The sequence below is a fragment of the Dysidea avara genome, chromosome 12 (assembly GCF_963678975.1).
Source record: "Dysidea avara chromosome 12, odDysAvar1.4, whole genome shotgun sequence".
NCBI lineage: Eukaryota > Metazoa > Porifera > Demospongiae > Dictyoceratida > Dysideidae > Dysidea > Dysidea avara.
This window is the reverse complement of record NC_089283.1, coordinates 23,400,587-23,417,445: the sequence shown is the minus strand read 5'-3', so window position 1 is coordinate 23,417,445 and position 16,859 is coordinate 23,400,587. Positions and strand designations below refer to the sequence as shown.

The 16,859-nt window shown below is 37.5% G+C and overlaps 1 protein-coding gene across 1 annotated transcript; it reads left to right on the top strand.

Moving 5' to 3' along the window:
* Positions 1-2,265, top strand: LOC136239942 (E3 ubiquitin-protein ligase TRIM71-like). The gene has a single exon (XM_066030685.1). It carries the CDS (start codon positions 1-3, stop codon positions 2,263-2,265), a length of 2,265 nt encoding a protein of 754 aa, XP_065886757.1.
* The last annotated feature ends 14,594 nt before the right edge of the window (positions 2,266-16,859 follow it).

The following is a 16,859-nucleotide window of genomic DNA, read 5'->3' as shown; positions in this document are numbered from 1 at the left end:
ATGGCGAGTGGTGTAGAGAAGGAATGGCGACAGATTGAGGAAGAAATAACTTGTTCCATCTGTGGAGATCTTTTTACTGATCCGAAGACCATCCCATGTTTACACACGTTCTGTAAGCGATGTATAGAGAGGAGTATAGAATCTAATAATATAATGGCGGTGATTGTATGTTGTCCGTTATGTCGTGCACCACTTCCACAAGACGGGATAGCATCTATTCCCACTAATTTTACGATTAATCGTTTAGTGGATATTTATGGAAAATACCAAATGGCGACACTAAAGGCTTCAGTGGAGACAAAGTGCGGCAATTGCGAGGAAAACTTACCCGTGATAACGTGGTGTATGGAGTGTGAGGATCCTTTGTGCCACGATTGCACTGAAATACACAAAAAGATGAAAGCATTCAAATTGCATAGTATAGTTCCCATCAGTGAATTTCTACAAAATCCCAAACAAGCTGTAGCCACACCAGAAAAGGAAGAATTTTGTAAGTCCCACACCAAACAAACACTAGACCTGTACTGTAAGACTTGTAGTAGTTTAATATGTCGAGACTGCACCTTGAAGGATCATCCTCGTGAGAATCATGATTTTGATTTCATTGAAAAAGTGGTAGATGTAGAAAGAGAAAAAATAAAACGAGTCACTGCTCCACTGAAACAGTTGTTAGAACGAGTAAGAAATGGGGTAAAGAAAATTGAACGTTGTGAGAAACAAGTTGACATTGAGAGTGAAGCAAATATTGAGAAGATACGAGCTACATATGGTGAAGTGTACAAGTTGTTGAAGCAACAAGAAGAAGAAACAGTTGGAAAGGTGAACACCATCAAGACTTCATTTAAAAAGACACTCACTGTACAAAAAGAAAGTGCAAAATTTTTAGAAAGCCAATTAGTGAGCTCTGATGAATTCACTGAGAGACTAGTAACAGTTAACAGAACCAGACAATTACTAACATACAACAAATGGATTGAGAATAGAGTTGATGAACTAACGAAACAAGTGGAACATTTTAGCCTTGATCCAGAGTGTAAACCAAGTGACATGATTGTTATTTGTCATCACCCAGTTGAGTTTGTTAATGATTCAGTTTGTGACGTGACATCTTGTCTTCCACATTTACCTGATTGTACTGTGAGTGGTCCAGTAGTAATTAGTGATCCAGTTAAAGTGACTGTTACACTGAAAGACATTTTTGGGTCTCCTGTAGTGAACCAATCAAAAGATCTAGAAATCCGTTGCAACAAGAAGAGGGAGTTTTTACAGAATACACATGTTGAAGAAGAGTCAAGAGGACAGTACCATATATGGTATAATCCTAAAAGAAAGGAAGATCATTCGTTATCAGTTTACTGGAGAGGATTAGAAGTGAACCATGAAGAAATCAAAGTGTCGATGAACATTCGTGACTACAATAAGTTGAAGCAGGAGGTGAAGATCATTGACAAATATGGACCAACTAATAAGAAGTTAGATAGGCCTTATCTGTTGGCTAAAGGACCTAACAATGAACTTATAGCTCGTGACAATTCCACCAATCAGTTAGTAGTATTTGATGAACACTTCCATTACTCTCATGTTATTGGTGGAGCAAGTAGTGGAAATGGAAAGTTTCAGGACATCACTGGAATAGCAGTAGGCAAGAAGGGATATTTGTATGTTGCAGATTGTATGTTGAACTGTATTCAGAAGTTTAAACTAAATGGAGAATTTATTTCCCAATTTGGCTGTAAAGGTACAGCTAACAGCCAGTTCCAGTCTCCTTGGGGTCTAAAGTTGTCCCAGTCAGAACTGTTGTTTGTGTGTGACAGATACAATCACAGAATTCACATGTTTCAAAATGAACAATTTTCTTACTGTTTTGGACAACATGGCACAGAGCCTGGTACCTTCAATCAACCTGTTGACCTGACACTGAACAATAGTGAAGATCAGTTGTTCATTACAGATAATTACATTAACAGAGTCCAGGTTTTCACTCCAAAAGGACAATTCCTTAAAGTGTTTGGTAATTTTACCGGTGTCCCCTTCAAGGTACTACGTCCAATTGGGATACACTATACACTAGATGGACACTTGTTGATCTGTTCTAATGCCACTCACTGTGTGTTGGTGTTTGAAGAAGATGGGAAGTTTATATCAGCCATTGAAGGTACCTATCAAGGCAAGAAAAGGTTTAGTAAACCTTGTGGAGTAGTGATGATGGATAATGGACAGATTTTAATAGCTGATCAGTGGGGTCACAGGCTAGTAGTGTTTTAGTAACAATTCACACTAGTAGTATTTCAGTAGTTTTGTAGTGACTAGTGTTTTAGGTTGTAATGTTTTGCTGTTGTAGATTTGTTATTTTCCACTAATTTATAATGGAGTGCATGCATGAACATTAAAACTGGGTAGTAGTGATAATACAATCAACTATTTAGTGCAATGTTTGGAACTAGACCAGTGATAAAGACATCAGGATCTATAATAGAGCAGTCAATCACTTTAATAAAGCAGTCACAGTATTTCAGAGCAGTAGCCATAAATAAGGATTTGTATATACTTTAATCATATAGTTAGTGAAGGACAGTTAATTATTCTCAGCAGGCAGTTATCTTTTTTTTGTCTTCACCAAAAGTCTATATAGCTATGCTCTTGATCAGAAACCAGTCACCAAAAATCCTAGAGCCGCCTATGACAGCTGGTAGTGTGAAGTGCAGAATGAAGCTAAAGTGTTATGTAATTGTAATTGTAATTTTTAAGCAGGGAGTCCACTCAGAAACTGATTTTCAGTGGAGCCCTGAACAAACATACAATAGACACATACAATAACTAATAATATACAAAAAACAAACAAACATACATACACAACTAAGGATACATAGACAAAATTACACAGGAATTAAGATAATAATTACGAAATGACGACAAAGTGGCAGCCCCAGTAACAGTGGACTTAAGGTTGTTCCATAAAACAGTTCCTCGGTAGAAAAAAGTTCGCTTGCCATAGTTGATAAACACTCTAGGAACAAATAAACGATTAACATTACGACTAAGATGACCAGTAACATCCTTCGAAAACTGAAATATGTCATGTAAATAAGGAGGAGAAATTCGATGTAAAGATTTAAAAATCTGAATAGCTGTATGAAAACGGCGACGTTCAGTCAATGTAAATTGAAACTTGGAACTGAAAGATGATGGCAGCTTATGCATAAATTTGGAATGAATCCTTTCAATCATACAAGTCTGTTTTGCCGTAGATGGAGTCCAAATAACATCACAGTAATCAAAAAGTGGCATCACAAATGCTGAATATAATACACACAACACTGCAGGTGGCAGAGACCCAAACCGAATAATTGAAGCAAGCCTTGATCTAACTCTAGACAACATATTACAAATATGCAAGTTCCAAGACAACGCAGAGTCAATTAATACTCCAAGATACCGAACAGAATGCACCTGAGACAACACACTACCACCAACTGCGACAGAAAGGGTCTGACCTGCCACCCTCTGACGGCTACCAATGAGCATACAACTAGACTTATCAACATTTAAACACAAGCGTGAGTTCCCTAACCATGTAGCCACAGAATTCAGATCTGATTGTAAACCATTTTCCACTACCCTTAAATCCGAGCCACAAAAATGTAGTTCAGCATCATCAGCATAGAGATCCAGTAAGCAGTGACTTACAACCGAGGGCAAGTCATTTATGTATAAAGCAAAAAGCAAGGGACCCAAGATGGATCCTTGAGGGACACCAATAGAAACAGCAGCCCATTTAGACATCTTAGATTGAAATAAAGTTCTTTGCTGCCGTTGAGCTAAGTAATTAATTAACAAGTCATATGATGACCCTCGAAAGCCATAGTACATTAACTTAGTACACAAAATCGAGTGATCCACAGTGTCAAAGGCTTTGGCCAAATCTAAGAATACCGCACCAGTATATTTACCTTCGTCAATAGCTCTCAGCCATTTATCTGTGACATGCAGTAGCAAATCCTGAGTCGAATAACCAGTACGAAAACCAGATTGATGGGAAGAAAGTAAATGATATTTCATAAGGTGTGATTGAATCTGATTGTGCAACACACGCTCCAAAACCTTAGACAAAACAGGCAGTACAGAAATTGGACGAAAATGAGTTAGACTTGTGCATTGCTTTCGTTTGGGAACTGGTGTGACAATAGCCTGCTTCCATTGAAAAGGAACTGAGGATGACTCAATACACTTGTTAATCAAAACGGTGATAAGTCTTTAACATAAAAGGAGATGCCTTAATAAACTTAGTTGAAAGACCATCAGCTCCAGTAGCTTTCCGAACATGTAAAGAAGATACAATCAATGTCACTGATTCAACATCAACAGGTACAAACTCCAGAGAGGGTATATCCATATCAAAGAGCTTATCCATATACTCAGTAGGTGGTACTGTACTAACAACATTGGCAACAGTTTTATAGGGTATTAGTAAGAAATAATCATTAAAATCATCAGCTGTAGCCACAACTTGACTTCCACACACAGATCTAGACCGTCTGGACAAAGATTGAAAATGCTTCCAAAACCAAGCTGGCTTACTCTAGATGAGGAAGCAAGGTTAGTAAAATAGTCCGCTTTAGCTGATCGCAGCATTGCATTCACTTTATTTTGTAATTTTCTATATGATGCCCAATCAGAAGCAGAGCCAGACCTCAGGGCCCTACGATGAGCAACATCTATACATGCATTCAATCCCTACAATGAGCTGACCAAGAAGACAATAGAAGTTAACAAAGAGAATGTTAGATAAGATTAGTGAACACTAATGGAAGTACAGTCCCTACACTATTGAATACTATTAGGACAAAGCTGACACAGAGTCGTGTGTTAAAAGTTTAAGAGTGAAGTTTGTGAAGCGTTTGTATAGGATGATGGATGAATATCAGGGGCGGATCCAGGAACTAGCAATGGGAAGGGCACAAACAGGCTAACTTGTAGGTACTGTGGTTATATAGGTAGAGCAGATTCTCTTGTTAGTTGCTATATTCACTCCTTAGTAGGTTGATTTTTGTCATTATAGCCTTTGCAGATGGTTGTGAAGTCTTAAAAACTGTTTAAAAAGCTATGAAACTAATGAAAGTCATAAACACTAACAATACGATAATTATTTTAGAGGTGCATGCTTAGTATGTAGAAGGTGCCGGGTGACAGTTTGACTGCTTTTTAACTTTGATTCAGGTGAGTTTGCAATAAATGGTGGTAAAATGCAGTTTTCATGAGTTATGTAAATTGATTTTGGTCTGATAAGGTATATAGAATTATTTCTATCAAAGAAGTATACAGAGGGGGGGGGGGGGGGTTTGTCCCAAATGCTCTATCATTAAATATTATTGGAGAAGACGAACAAGGTTAGTGTATTAGTTAATGTGTGTGTGCTTGTGTGTATGTTCTACAGCACACAAAATGACAGACGGGACCTATCGTTACCAATGGCATCAGAGAGGCTACTAATTTCCTATTCAGTGGTTGTATAGCACCTGTCAACCTTCTTTCAGGAGTTTAACTTCATGAGACCAAGGAGATGAAGCCATTATTTTTCAAGCCACTTTAGTGAAATATCATTAACCTACTAAACTTATAGTCGGAACAGAAATATTATACTACAAAATTACAGAACTAAGGAAGTCACTCCAGTTTGGGAATATATATAACAAACAAAATATTATAGCAAATAGTTTAGTTTAAAGGAGATTTGTAAGGGTGGAATCATTGCGAAAAACAAACGTTTTATTTAAAGCATGCACATACAGTGGAATCATGGCGAAGCAAAAACGTTTAATTGAAAGCCCTTACACATAATATAATCATACACACTTACCATTGCTTTAAACAAAACAACGCTTTTTGCAATGACACTCGCAACTGAAATTCTTTAAATGAAAGGTTGGTTGCAACTGAGGAATCATGGCGAAGTAGAATCGTTTAGGATCAAAACACCTTCATACATTGAAACAATACACTTACGCCATTCCTTTGAACGAAACAAATCCTTTTTGCTGGAATACTTGCAGTGTAATCGGCCTTTAATCGAAAGGTTGTATGGGGCTGGCTGTAAACATATCATGCAGAGTCACAAACGTTTGAATCCAACAATAGTACTTTTCTGGAATTACAGATATTTAGAATTCCTTTAAATAAAAGAAGTGAGATTGCTGAGATCACCGCGACTAGAAAATCCTTTAAACGAAAGGTTTGCATTTAGCCATAATATTAGCAAAGGCAAATGCTTTAGACGAAACAGTTGCATTTGGTGTGTGGTAACAGACAATATTTCTATAATGATGCCTTCTAGTAACCACACTAGGTATTTATAGAAATCATGCTTCTTTACGCATGCTCAGTAGTTGCCGCGAATATCGATTGATTTGGTGTGAATTAATGTGGCGTTGGAAATGTCACAAGGTGAGCTTGCACGCACATTTATTCATCTTTATATGCCCTTTTACATTAGTTCATATACAAGGAGTGCCTGCTCGTAAGAAAAGACGATTGGCAGCGCCGTTACCACCGCTATCGCCACAACAAGACCGTAATTGGAATAGCAGCTTTATAATTTGGAAGGGAGGATAATAATGTCTCAACACGAAGAAGGTGATGGTGCAACTAGTCGTGTGTATGTAGGAACCTTAGATGGTGTTACAGTTGCTGTCAAGCAGCTTAAGTTGTACACTCCCCGATTGGCATCAGCATTAATCCAGGCTTATGAACAGCTTTTTAAGCTGAAGCATGACAACATTGTTCAGGTGCTTGGTATTTGTGCTACAAATGGTTACATTGTTATGGAATATTGTCACACAATACTTCATAATCACACACTCAGAACCTTGGGTGATTTATTGACATACATATGGTGACGATTTGCCTGTTGAACATAGAATTATGGCCCTTAGTGATATTGCAGAAGGTTTACAGTACCTTCACTCTAATGATCTAGTGCATGGTGACATCAAACCACACAATGTATTGATGGCAGGATCAGAACAGGGTTTTTTGTTTAAAATTACTGATTATGCCTGTTACAAATACAAAACTGCTAATCAATTTTCTTCCTGGTCAACTTCTCTCAAACAGCTAATGACACCGGGGTATTTGGCACCAGAATTGATAAGTGATATAGGTAGCTATTTACACCCAACTAAAGCCTCAGACATATATTCGTTTTCTATCTTGGCTTATGAAGTAGCCTTTATTCGTGAACCATGGCCAGTTGTCAATATGCAATTAATTGAATCTGTTAAAAGAGGCAATAGACCTGTTGTTCCAAACAATGTTTCAACATTTATTTCCTCATTATTACAGAACTGTTGGAAGCATGATAGCTTATCACGCCCAAGTGCTTTGTATGTGTCACAGTCCATCCAAGATTACTTGGAATCATCATCTCCACAAATTTTTGTTAAAGATACCAGTAACATAAATCCTGGCCAGATTCAGAATCTATCGGCTGCTAGTAGTGTTGCGATACATCACTCAATAGACAACGTTGCAAGTACTGCTTTATTAAGCGAACAGATAACCCCTATACCTAACTCAAATTTCTCTGTGTCTGCTAAAGCTGGAGGGTCTCAGACACTATTTGGTGATGTATCTTCCATTCATTCGGACAATAATGGAGCAGGCTTTAATTCTAACACACAAGGTAATGAAATACAACAAGATAGTCATGGTGTTACTGTTGACATATCAGAATCTCCTTCAGATTCTTTACTCTCTACCCACAATGATTATGCTCTGGAATACAATGAGTGTGTAGCTCCTTCAGAATCATCAACAGATGGTTTTGATTCTATTAGTAAGCAAGTATTATGCAGCTTTGATCCTAGTACAGTAGTTTCACCAATCCATTGTACTACAGATATCCAGGACCAAAGTGCGATTTCCCAACATATTAGCTGCTCAGATGTGTTAAGTGGTGATGATATAGAAAAGATTAAGACTGCCCTAAATGTCAGAGAATTAAAGGAGTTACAAGTACAGTGCATTAATGCAGTTCAGCAAGGAAGGGATATAATATTAGTTCAACCAACTGGCTCAGGAAAGTCATTGTGTTTTATTATCCCTGCACTTCTCAATCCTGGAAAAGTTTGTATTGTCGTTGAGCCAGTGGTGGCAATAATTAATAACCAAGTAGAAGCATTGGAAAGGAAAGGCATAGATGCTGTAGCATTAGGTAGGGCAGCAGAAAAAAAGAAGAGGTCACCAAACTTTAGACGTGTGTTTTACAGTTCCAATCTTCCTACTCTGGCGTTTTGTACTCCTGAGTATCTATTCAGTGCACCAAGTAATGACTCTTTCTCAGGGTCAAGTGGTCAATCCCATTTGTTGCCTGAAATACAGGACAAGATTTCTATAGTAATTATAGATGAAGCCCATAAAATCTTTGACCGCATGCCAGATTATCGCCCAGCTTTTGATGAAATGAAGCAATTATGCAAACTTCCGTGCCCACTTGTTGCAATGTCTGCAACATTAACAAGTTCACAGGTGAATACTCTAAAGCAAGAGTATTTAAGAAGCGATCGGTGTCTTGTACTAACTAAAGGGGTACACCGAGACAATTTGCAGCTACGTATGCAATGCTATAGGCGCCGAAAACTAAAAAGCTTAGGAGAAGGCATGGTGGATGATCCTGATAGCGACAAAGAAAATGACGATGACATATCCATTTTGAGCAATGATATTTCAGCTAGTGTATATACTTCTACGTGGGCAGACAGCATGAGTAGGATTAGCTCATTGTTTGAAGGTCACTCATCAGTGTTCTACTTAGATTTTGTTAAGGATGTTGAGGAAATTGCTAGTATTTTAGGCCAAAGCAATGTTAAAGTGGGTAAGTATACTGGAGAAATGCAGATAGATGACCAAAAAATGGCAGACAGAAAGTTTTTACATGGTGAAATATCAGTGTTAGTAGCAACTGAATCTTATGAACTAGGAGTTGATAATCCTAATATCAGTCAGATTATTAGAATTGGCAGCCCCCGTAATCTGGGTGTGTTCTTGCAAGAAGTAGGTCGTGCAGGTAGAAAGCCGAATAGTACAGCGAAAGGATTGCTACTTTTCAATGAATACAATGATGATAAGCGTTTGGGTCAGTGGTTGAAATCGTCACTGGGCCCTAAAGGAGAAGATCCGGCATTTAAAGCAGTGAAGTTGAGCATTCTTGATACATACACCAAAGCTTGGTGATTCATTTATTCGATTTATAATGGGAAATGCTTATCTCGAGCTCTTGCTTACTTTTACAGCGGTGTTAATGATAACAATCCACCAACTTGCGTTGTGGCTAATAGTCCTCGGTGCATGGTATGTGAACATACTGAAGAAATGTGTGAAGTTAGCATAGACATTAAAGATTTCTTGTTAGTGTTGCTGAATACTATCAAACAGCTATGTACAACTGGTTTTGCAGGTGTGACCAAAACCCTACTGATATCTGTTTTGCTTGCCAACAATGAGAAGTACGTTCGTACATTTGAGGTTTTAACAGATATATTTGATAGCGAAGACACTTGTTGGGGGTCCGGCATATCTATTAATGGCACAGCAATGTCACAATCTGCTTGGCACAAAGTATTGTATGTAGCAGTACATCTCTGTTTGATTGATTTGAACTTTACATTCAGACCATTTGAAAACCACTACGAAGTGCACAGAAAATATATTCTGTCTTCTGCAGGAAATGAGTTTTTGCAAGCTCCAGTAGCAATTATGTCACTAGATCCACATGCTTGCTTTGTTGATAGAATTCTAGGTGTCACACAAAGAGTTTCTAAAAGATGCAATCAAAATCGTGGTAAGCAACTGAAACCACGTATAGTAGCTGCATTGGAAGAATGCCAAGAAGAAGGAACTATGGATGATTTGAAATTGATTGGTTTTGAACGTGAAAATGATACATGCATATTTTTCAAGGATTGCTTTTCTCTTCCATGTGTAACAAAAGATCCACATTATCTCCTTGAATCCATTCAGTTATCACGCACTCAAGCTGGTATTAAAGAAATGTCAGCTGTGATTGATGGGGTCACAATGAATCTTATGTGCAATCGATCATACTGTTCTGGTGTGAAAATGTGTGGAGCAGATGATTGTACTTATACAGTGTCCACCAAACAAAGGGTGAACTGATGCAAAGCACACCGAAAAATGGGTCTTTTGCAAACTGGTCCTTGTAGTTGCTATATTGCATACTTTTACCCACTAGATCCCAAAGAGGATGGGAGACGTTGGTTTGTGGTGATAAATGTAGAAAGCACTACTGCAGGTGACTTGCATAATCACCTGCCACCATCAGAATGGAAACTTCCCCCAAAAATGATTAGTGATATTGTTGATGCAACAAAACGAAACATCCAGCTAACACCTAAAGAAATACAAAAAGGTGCTGGAATGGACTACAGACCAATGCAGGTGTCATTGGCTGCATCTCACATTGGCAGAATACGAGCTGCTGTGAAAAAGGGTAGGCATGATGTAGACAAGGTTGATCATGAAAAAGTAAATCCTTTTGCAATAATTGCATCTTTTCCATCAATTAAAGAACGAGTAGACCTGAGTAATGCATCTGATATACAAGGAATTGATGACATGATTGGTAAGTACCAACTTGATGGTGATGACGCTTACTCATTCGGAAGAGATAGACAATTTGCTTGGTTCCAAGCCCCATTTCAAGCATACCATTGGGCAAAAGCAGACGTTTTATTTGCAGATATTGACTATACAGGGTGCCACCATTTTCCTTACCTTCTGAATGTTGTGTGTAAGAACACCGTGTTGCAGCAGTACATGGCTTGTGGCAGGGTGCTGCTAAATCGTCAAGATGGTGCATCTATAGGGAAAGCCTTGTCTAAATTAGAGTGCAATATTAAAACCTTGTACAAGGAATACAACATCTCAAGAGATCACAAGGAAATTTTATTAGATTTTGACGAGGCTGAATCTAATGCTTTTGTTGAAGCTTTTGGCAAGGAAATAGGAAATATTTTGCGAGGGTGCTCAGTGCATTTTTTTCACTCGGCAATGCGTGTGGCAAAGCTGGTAAATTTGTCAACTTCCTCGCAGGGATATCACATTTTTATGTCAATTGCTAAAAATATACCTGATGAACCTTCACCAGATACTGTGATGAAGGCATTTGATGTGTTGTGTGGCTTAAAGTCTTTTGAAATATTTTCTTCCCAATTACCACCTGATTTAAAGTCGTTAAAAGCGAATAATGTTGACACTAGCAAATGGGGGGATACACAAACCTGGGTAGACTGGTGGAGTCGGCCACAGATTTTAAAGAAACTAACTGTGGCATTTAGTTCAATTTCTATAGAGGATTGGCAAGATCTTCCAGGTACCAATAATCCTGTTGAATCAATTAACAGACAAAGCACTCCAGAGAATGTAAAATCAGTCTCTTTGAAACCTCTTATTGAACATTTTTATCTGGAAGACAGAAGAATAGTTATAATGCAAATTGCTTCTTCTGCAAACGTAACAATTTCATATCAAGCAAATCCCAGAAAAAGAAGACGTCGCCCTGCAAAGCCTCCAGAGAAGAAAGCCTCATTAAGTTCAGTTCCTAAGGGAACCAAAGCAATTGGATGCAGAGTAAATGTAGAATTTTATGAAGGAGAAGAAGGGGAAAGTTATCAAACAACTAAGTGGTACAAGGGCGCAATTATTGCATACAGTAAGAGGGGACATGTTGTTACTTTCGATGGATATGGTCCAGAACATAATGAAACAATAAAGCAACTGAAGAAGTCAGTAGACAAGGGAGAGGTTCGGTTATTGTAGACTATAGACTAGTGTATGTGCGTGTATTTTTACTTCTAGCCAACTAATATACTTATAACTCATTGTTCACTATCTTTTCTGATTTATGATTTGATGTAATTTTTAACTTTAAATTTGGTTGCTGTAAGCTATAGACTACTGTACATGCATGTTTGTCATTTATTACTTTACTCTTGTTTATTGTATCTTGTCTGTAGCTTCAGTGTTATTTGTCTGATTCATGATTTGTTGTAAATTTTATTAATTTAGAAACGTTTTTTTAAACAGAGGTCTATACCAATTGTGCAGCTGTATAAACATGATGAATAGCTATAGTTATATAATAATTGCAAGACTCCAATATACATGCAACATAACAATAACAGTATACGCCATTGACCACTTTCTGACTAATTTCAGCATTAGGCCATGGCCAGCCAAAATTCATTTTGTTTGAACATATTTTCAATGGAGAAGCCATGCATTGATTGCCCTTGGCCTCTGCTAATGGATGGTGGTGTGTTTAGTATTACATTAATTTAAGTTAATTGTGGGAGGGCTGAGCATTGATAACAGAGACAACCAGGAAATTCAGAAATTATCATTATAATTGTAAGACTCATATGCATGATTAGTTACAAATTAAATAAGAATGTAAGTAATTAAGTAAGTAAATTAATTAAGTATAAGTAATTATGTATAGAAGAGATCACTGGTGTACAAGTGTAGAGAACTGTTGTAGAGTTGGTGCAATGACAGTGACACTTGGTAAAGCATTCCACTGAGGGGTTACTCGTTAAGATGAACTTGTAGCTATTAACTGTCGAAGATATTGTAATAAATCTTTTGTTGTGACCTTTAGTGATAAGAGAGTTATTAATCATGCATTCTGGGAGTGAAATGTCCAATAAACCATTTAAGATTTTATAAAGAACACATAGAGACCGAATATCTCGTCTCTTCTTCAAGCTGTCCCACTGTAAAGTTGATAACATTTCACTAACACTGCTGTATCTGTTAATTGGTCGAGAATTCTTTAAAGTGCAGCTTAAAATTAATGTGTATATCTATATGATTCCATAATCTGACATTAAAAGTGCTGATGCATGGAGGAAAGTGATGCAGAATTAATATTCTAACTTATGGCAGTTTCCAAATCTTGTGCAGTTTGTGGTAAATTTATAATGTTCATATAGTGTTGAAATGATCAGATGGTTATTAAGGTTATAAAAACCTCTAATCATCGAGTACATTAATGATACTAATTGTATAAGTTAATTTGTTATGTGTAGCCCTAAGTTAAATGTATTCCAGAGTGATGATTATATATGCAAAGCTGAGAGCAGACTTGAATACTTTATTATATAACTATAGAAGTAGCTAATAGTATAACTACATGCTTTGTAGCTATATATATAATTTATAGTGCTATAGCTATAGGCTGAAAACATATAATCATACATGGCATCATGAGAAATCCATATAGGTTGTGTCTGCATGCATCATGGTATGTGAATGATGGGATACAATCAGCTATAGCTATATAGATGCAGGTCACCATGATCTCAGCGAATGCTCTACCTTTTGGGTTAAAGAAATGCAGGTCGCCATGATCTCAGCGAACGCTCTACCTTTTGGGTTAAAGAAATGTAGGTCGCCATGATCTCAGCAAATGCTCTATCTTTTGGGTTAAAGAAATGCAGGTATAGCCATGATCTCAGCAAATGCTCTATCTTTTGGGTTAAAGAAATGCAGGTCGCCATGATCTCAGCAAATGCTCTATCTTTTGGGTTAAAGAAATGCAGGTCGCCATGATCTCAGCGATTTGCCTATCCGCATATCATAGTATATTAAAAGAAATGAAGGTCGCCATGATCTCAGCGAATAGCATTTCCTTTGAATAAAAGAAATGCAGGTCGCCATGATCTCAGCGAATAGGATTTCCTTTGACTAAACGAAATGCAGGTAGCCAAGATCTCAGCGAATGACAGGCATTTAAGTAGCAAAATACTTAGTAGCTGCAGCAACTGCTGGGATCCCTGCAATTGAAATGCCTTTTGTATAAACGTGTTGCGAATTCCTGTTATCTTAGCCAAATATATGGGTTTGAATGAAACGTTCTAACTCGACATGCATTCACCGAGTAGCATTTTTGCTTTTAACAAAAGGACTTTTAGGCGAAATGTAATCGTTTAACCGAAACGCCTTAACTATGAAAGTTTTGATATAGTCTAGAATCCACTCCAGTTTCTGCCTGAACCAACCCAACTGAGTTCAACTTATAGTACATCTACAGGTACAGGTCATTATGTATCATAGGATGAGAACACGTATGAATTAGCATTTGCTTGGCTGGTGATTTTATTCCCTTGACCAAAAAAACCCAGTCTATACACTAAGTGTCTAGACAAAATGTCCAATTCTATAATGTTTAAATTACATTAGTCTACCAAATGGTGTAAGTGGGATCTGGTGTTACGTAGGCTAGCCAACTGTGCATGTTTCGCATGACAAGGTTTAACCATTTTTCCTTGTGGCACTTGACAGCCATAATAATTATAGTAGTCCAATCTCTCCTTCAGGAGTACACTGACTTACAAAAAGTATTTTAATTATGCATATACTGTAGGTAGTAAAACATTGCTGATTTGTGTTATACAGATGTGTGCTATATGTGTACAACCAGTTATAGTGCCCACAGAAGGACTTGACATGTTTGTTCATCGCATCCTGACCTGTTCCAACCTCTACAACTTAACTTCGTTTGCCATACTAGTGGCAGGGGCTTTACTGTCAAGATTCAATTAACATGTATTTTCTTAAGGGAATATTTCATCCAGACACATCATCTTTGTGGTTGACATTTAAGGTATGTACCATAACTATGTGTACATGTGTGTGGTGTGTACATGTGGTGTGTGTATCGTGTGTGTATTTGGTACTAACATGTGTACATTAATTTTACTCTGTGTGTGTGTGTGTATACGTATTTACTTTCATATATAGAGTGATGAGAAGAGCAAAGCTTATGTCCCAACACAGGTGTCTTCCTCTTCAACTCTTCATCACTGCTGGAGTATTACACAGGAACCACTTCTATTCTGGACACCTTGGGACCATCCTATGTGAGCTGTCATAATCTCTGAGGTCCAAATATTATTATTAATGTGTGTCCTCTTATACAAATGGGGCCATGATTTTGTTGATGTGGTTGTAGTGGTTTAATGTGTTGGTTTACCATAGTGTTATGTTGATCCTTGTATGGATGTGTTGGTGTATTGAGGTGATCACTTGTCTACAGCCAATTAGATAATGAGTATGTAGAGCTACATCTATATGCAGCACAGGTGGGTGTGGCTTATTATTGTGTTCAGTAACATACAAGCTCCACCCACTAGCCTCCTGCAGGTCAACATACACAAAATGTATAGCGTGATACTAATGAAACCAGCAAGTATACACTGGATGAGACATCACATGATCTTACGAATCCCTCTGGTTATGATTACATTAATTTGTACCTCCTAATATTTGACCAGCTGGATAACATTGTGTTACATGCATACAGTAACACAAATTATATTACCAGTCATCATCCAGATTACCCCCATGTGCATCCCTTGTCTACATGTACTAGCAACTACAAACTGTCTATTGAATTCACTAGTGTTTGGTTTAATGTGAAAATGCTTACTAGGCCAATAATAGTCTTAGGCCAATATACGACTTTATCAAAAGCAAGTCATGGGGATATTAGTGGTCAGTTTAGACAGATGACCTTATTACACAGGTGTTATTACTGTACAGTGAACCTCAATAACAGGAGAGACAGCATTGTATAAAATGTCCACGGAATTAAATTACTGAACAGGTGTGATCACACCCTACGTTTATTCTCCTACATTTGGATAGCTGACTAGGAACATTAGTGGAAATGAAAATTAATGTTGACAGGTATCACTTACACTGAATTCCAAAGTAGCTAGCATCAGTGAAAATTCAACATCAACACAATATCAGGAGGTGCAGCATGGACCCTTGATCTTCGTAACAGGCTCTTGAGACTTGTTGGTGATGGTGACTAAATGTAGGGATCTGTAATGTACCAATATTTAGTCACACTGAGGTACCACCTTTAAAAAATACTGAATAAAGTCTTAATACCACAGGGCCTTGACTCTGGATATATACACAAAGGTACAACTACATAACCAAACACACTAACACTACACATACAGTGACATTACACATGTACACATGTTAGGCAGCCACCTCTCTATAAAGATCCTTGGCCCAAAGGTGGCTAAGTTCCACTGTAATTGCCACTACCTCCACAAAACAGCTGAGCTGGAGAAAGGGTATATGGCCTTCAAATATTGCAAGATACAATACCAAAGGTGACAGCCAAGAAATGGCCATAGTGATTAATGTTCGAACTTTCTTAAACTTTCATAGACTCTATAGAACATACACTCATTTAATAAAACATCTGTTGATAAAAAGATAAAATACTCTAATAGAACAGTCACATCTAAGAGTTGAAATAATCAAATATTTGAGATTCTACTTTACACTAGTTCATGTCTTGTAACTTTTCTGATATTTTCTTTTGCCATACAGTATTTATTCTTGATTACTGTTCTGTTAGTTCGTTACACATTCTGCATTATAAATTTCTTCCAGATTTTTGATCAGTTTGATTAATATTGTACCTTTCATCCTTGGTGACTGTTCTATTAGAGTATTTTAATAGCTTTTGTTACAATGGTTGTTGTACTCAGTAAACAAGGTTTGTGTGATTCTCCAATGAAGTGAATACAATAATGCACTTATTAATTGCAATTTGAAAATAAGACAACTGTTGAGGTTGTGCACAACAGATGACTAGCTCAAGTGTGGTGTGGGAGGTATCCCAACCTGAAAGGAAACTTGTGGAACCACACTCCCCAGGGCATGTCCTGTAGTGTTAACACATGTCAGTGACTTATCACTTCGAACATGTAGTGACTGTTCTATTAGGGTATATTGTAGGACTAGCAAGACACACT

Bases quoted from the DNA above. Each gene is read 5' to 3' on its own strand.
- LOC136239942 (XM_066030685.1), top strand. From the start codon at position 1: ATGGCGAGTGGTGTAGAGAAGGAATGGCGACAGATTGAGGAAGAAATA.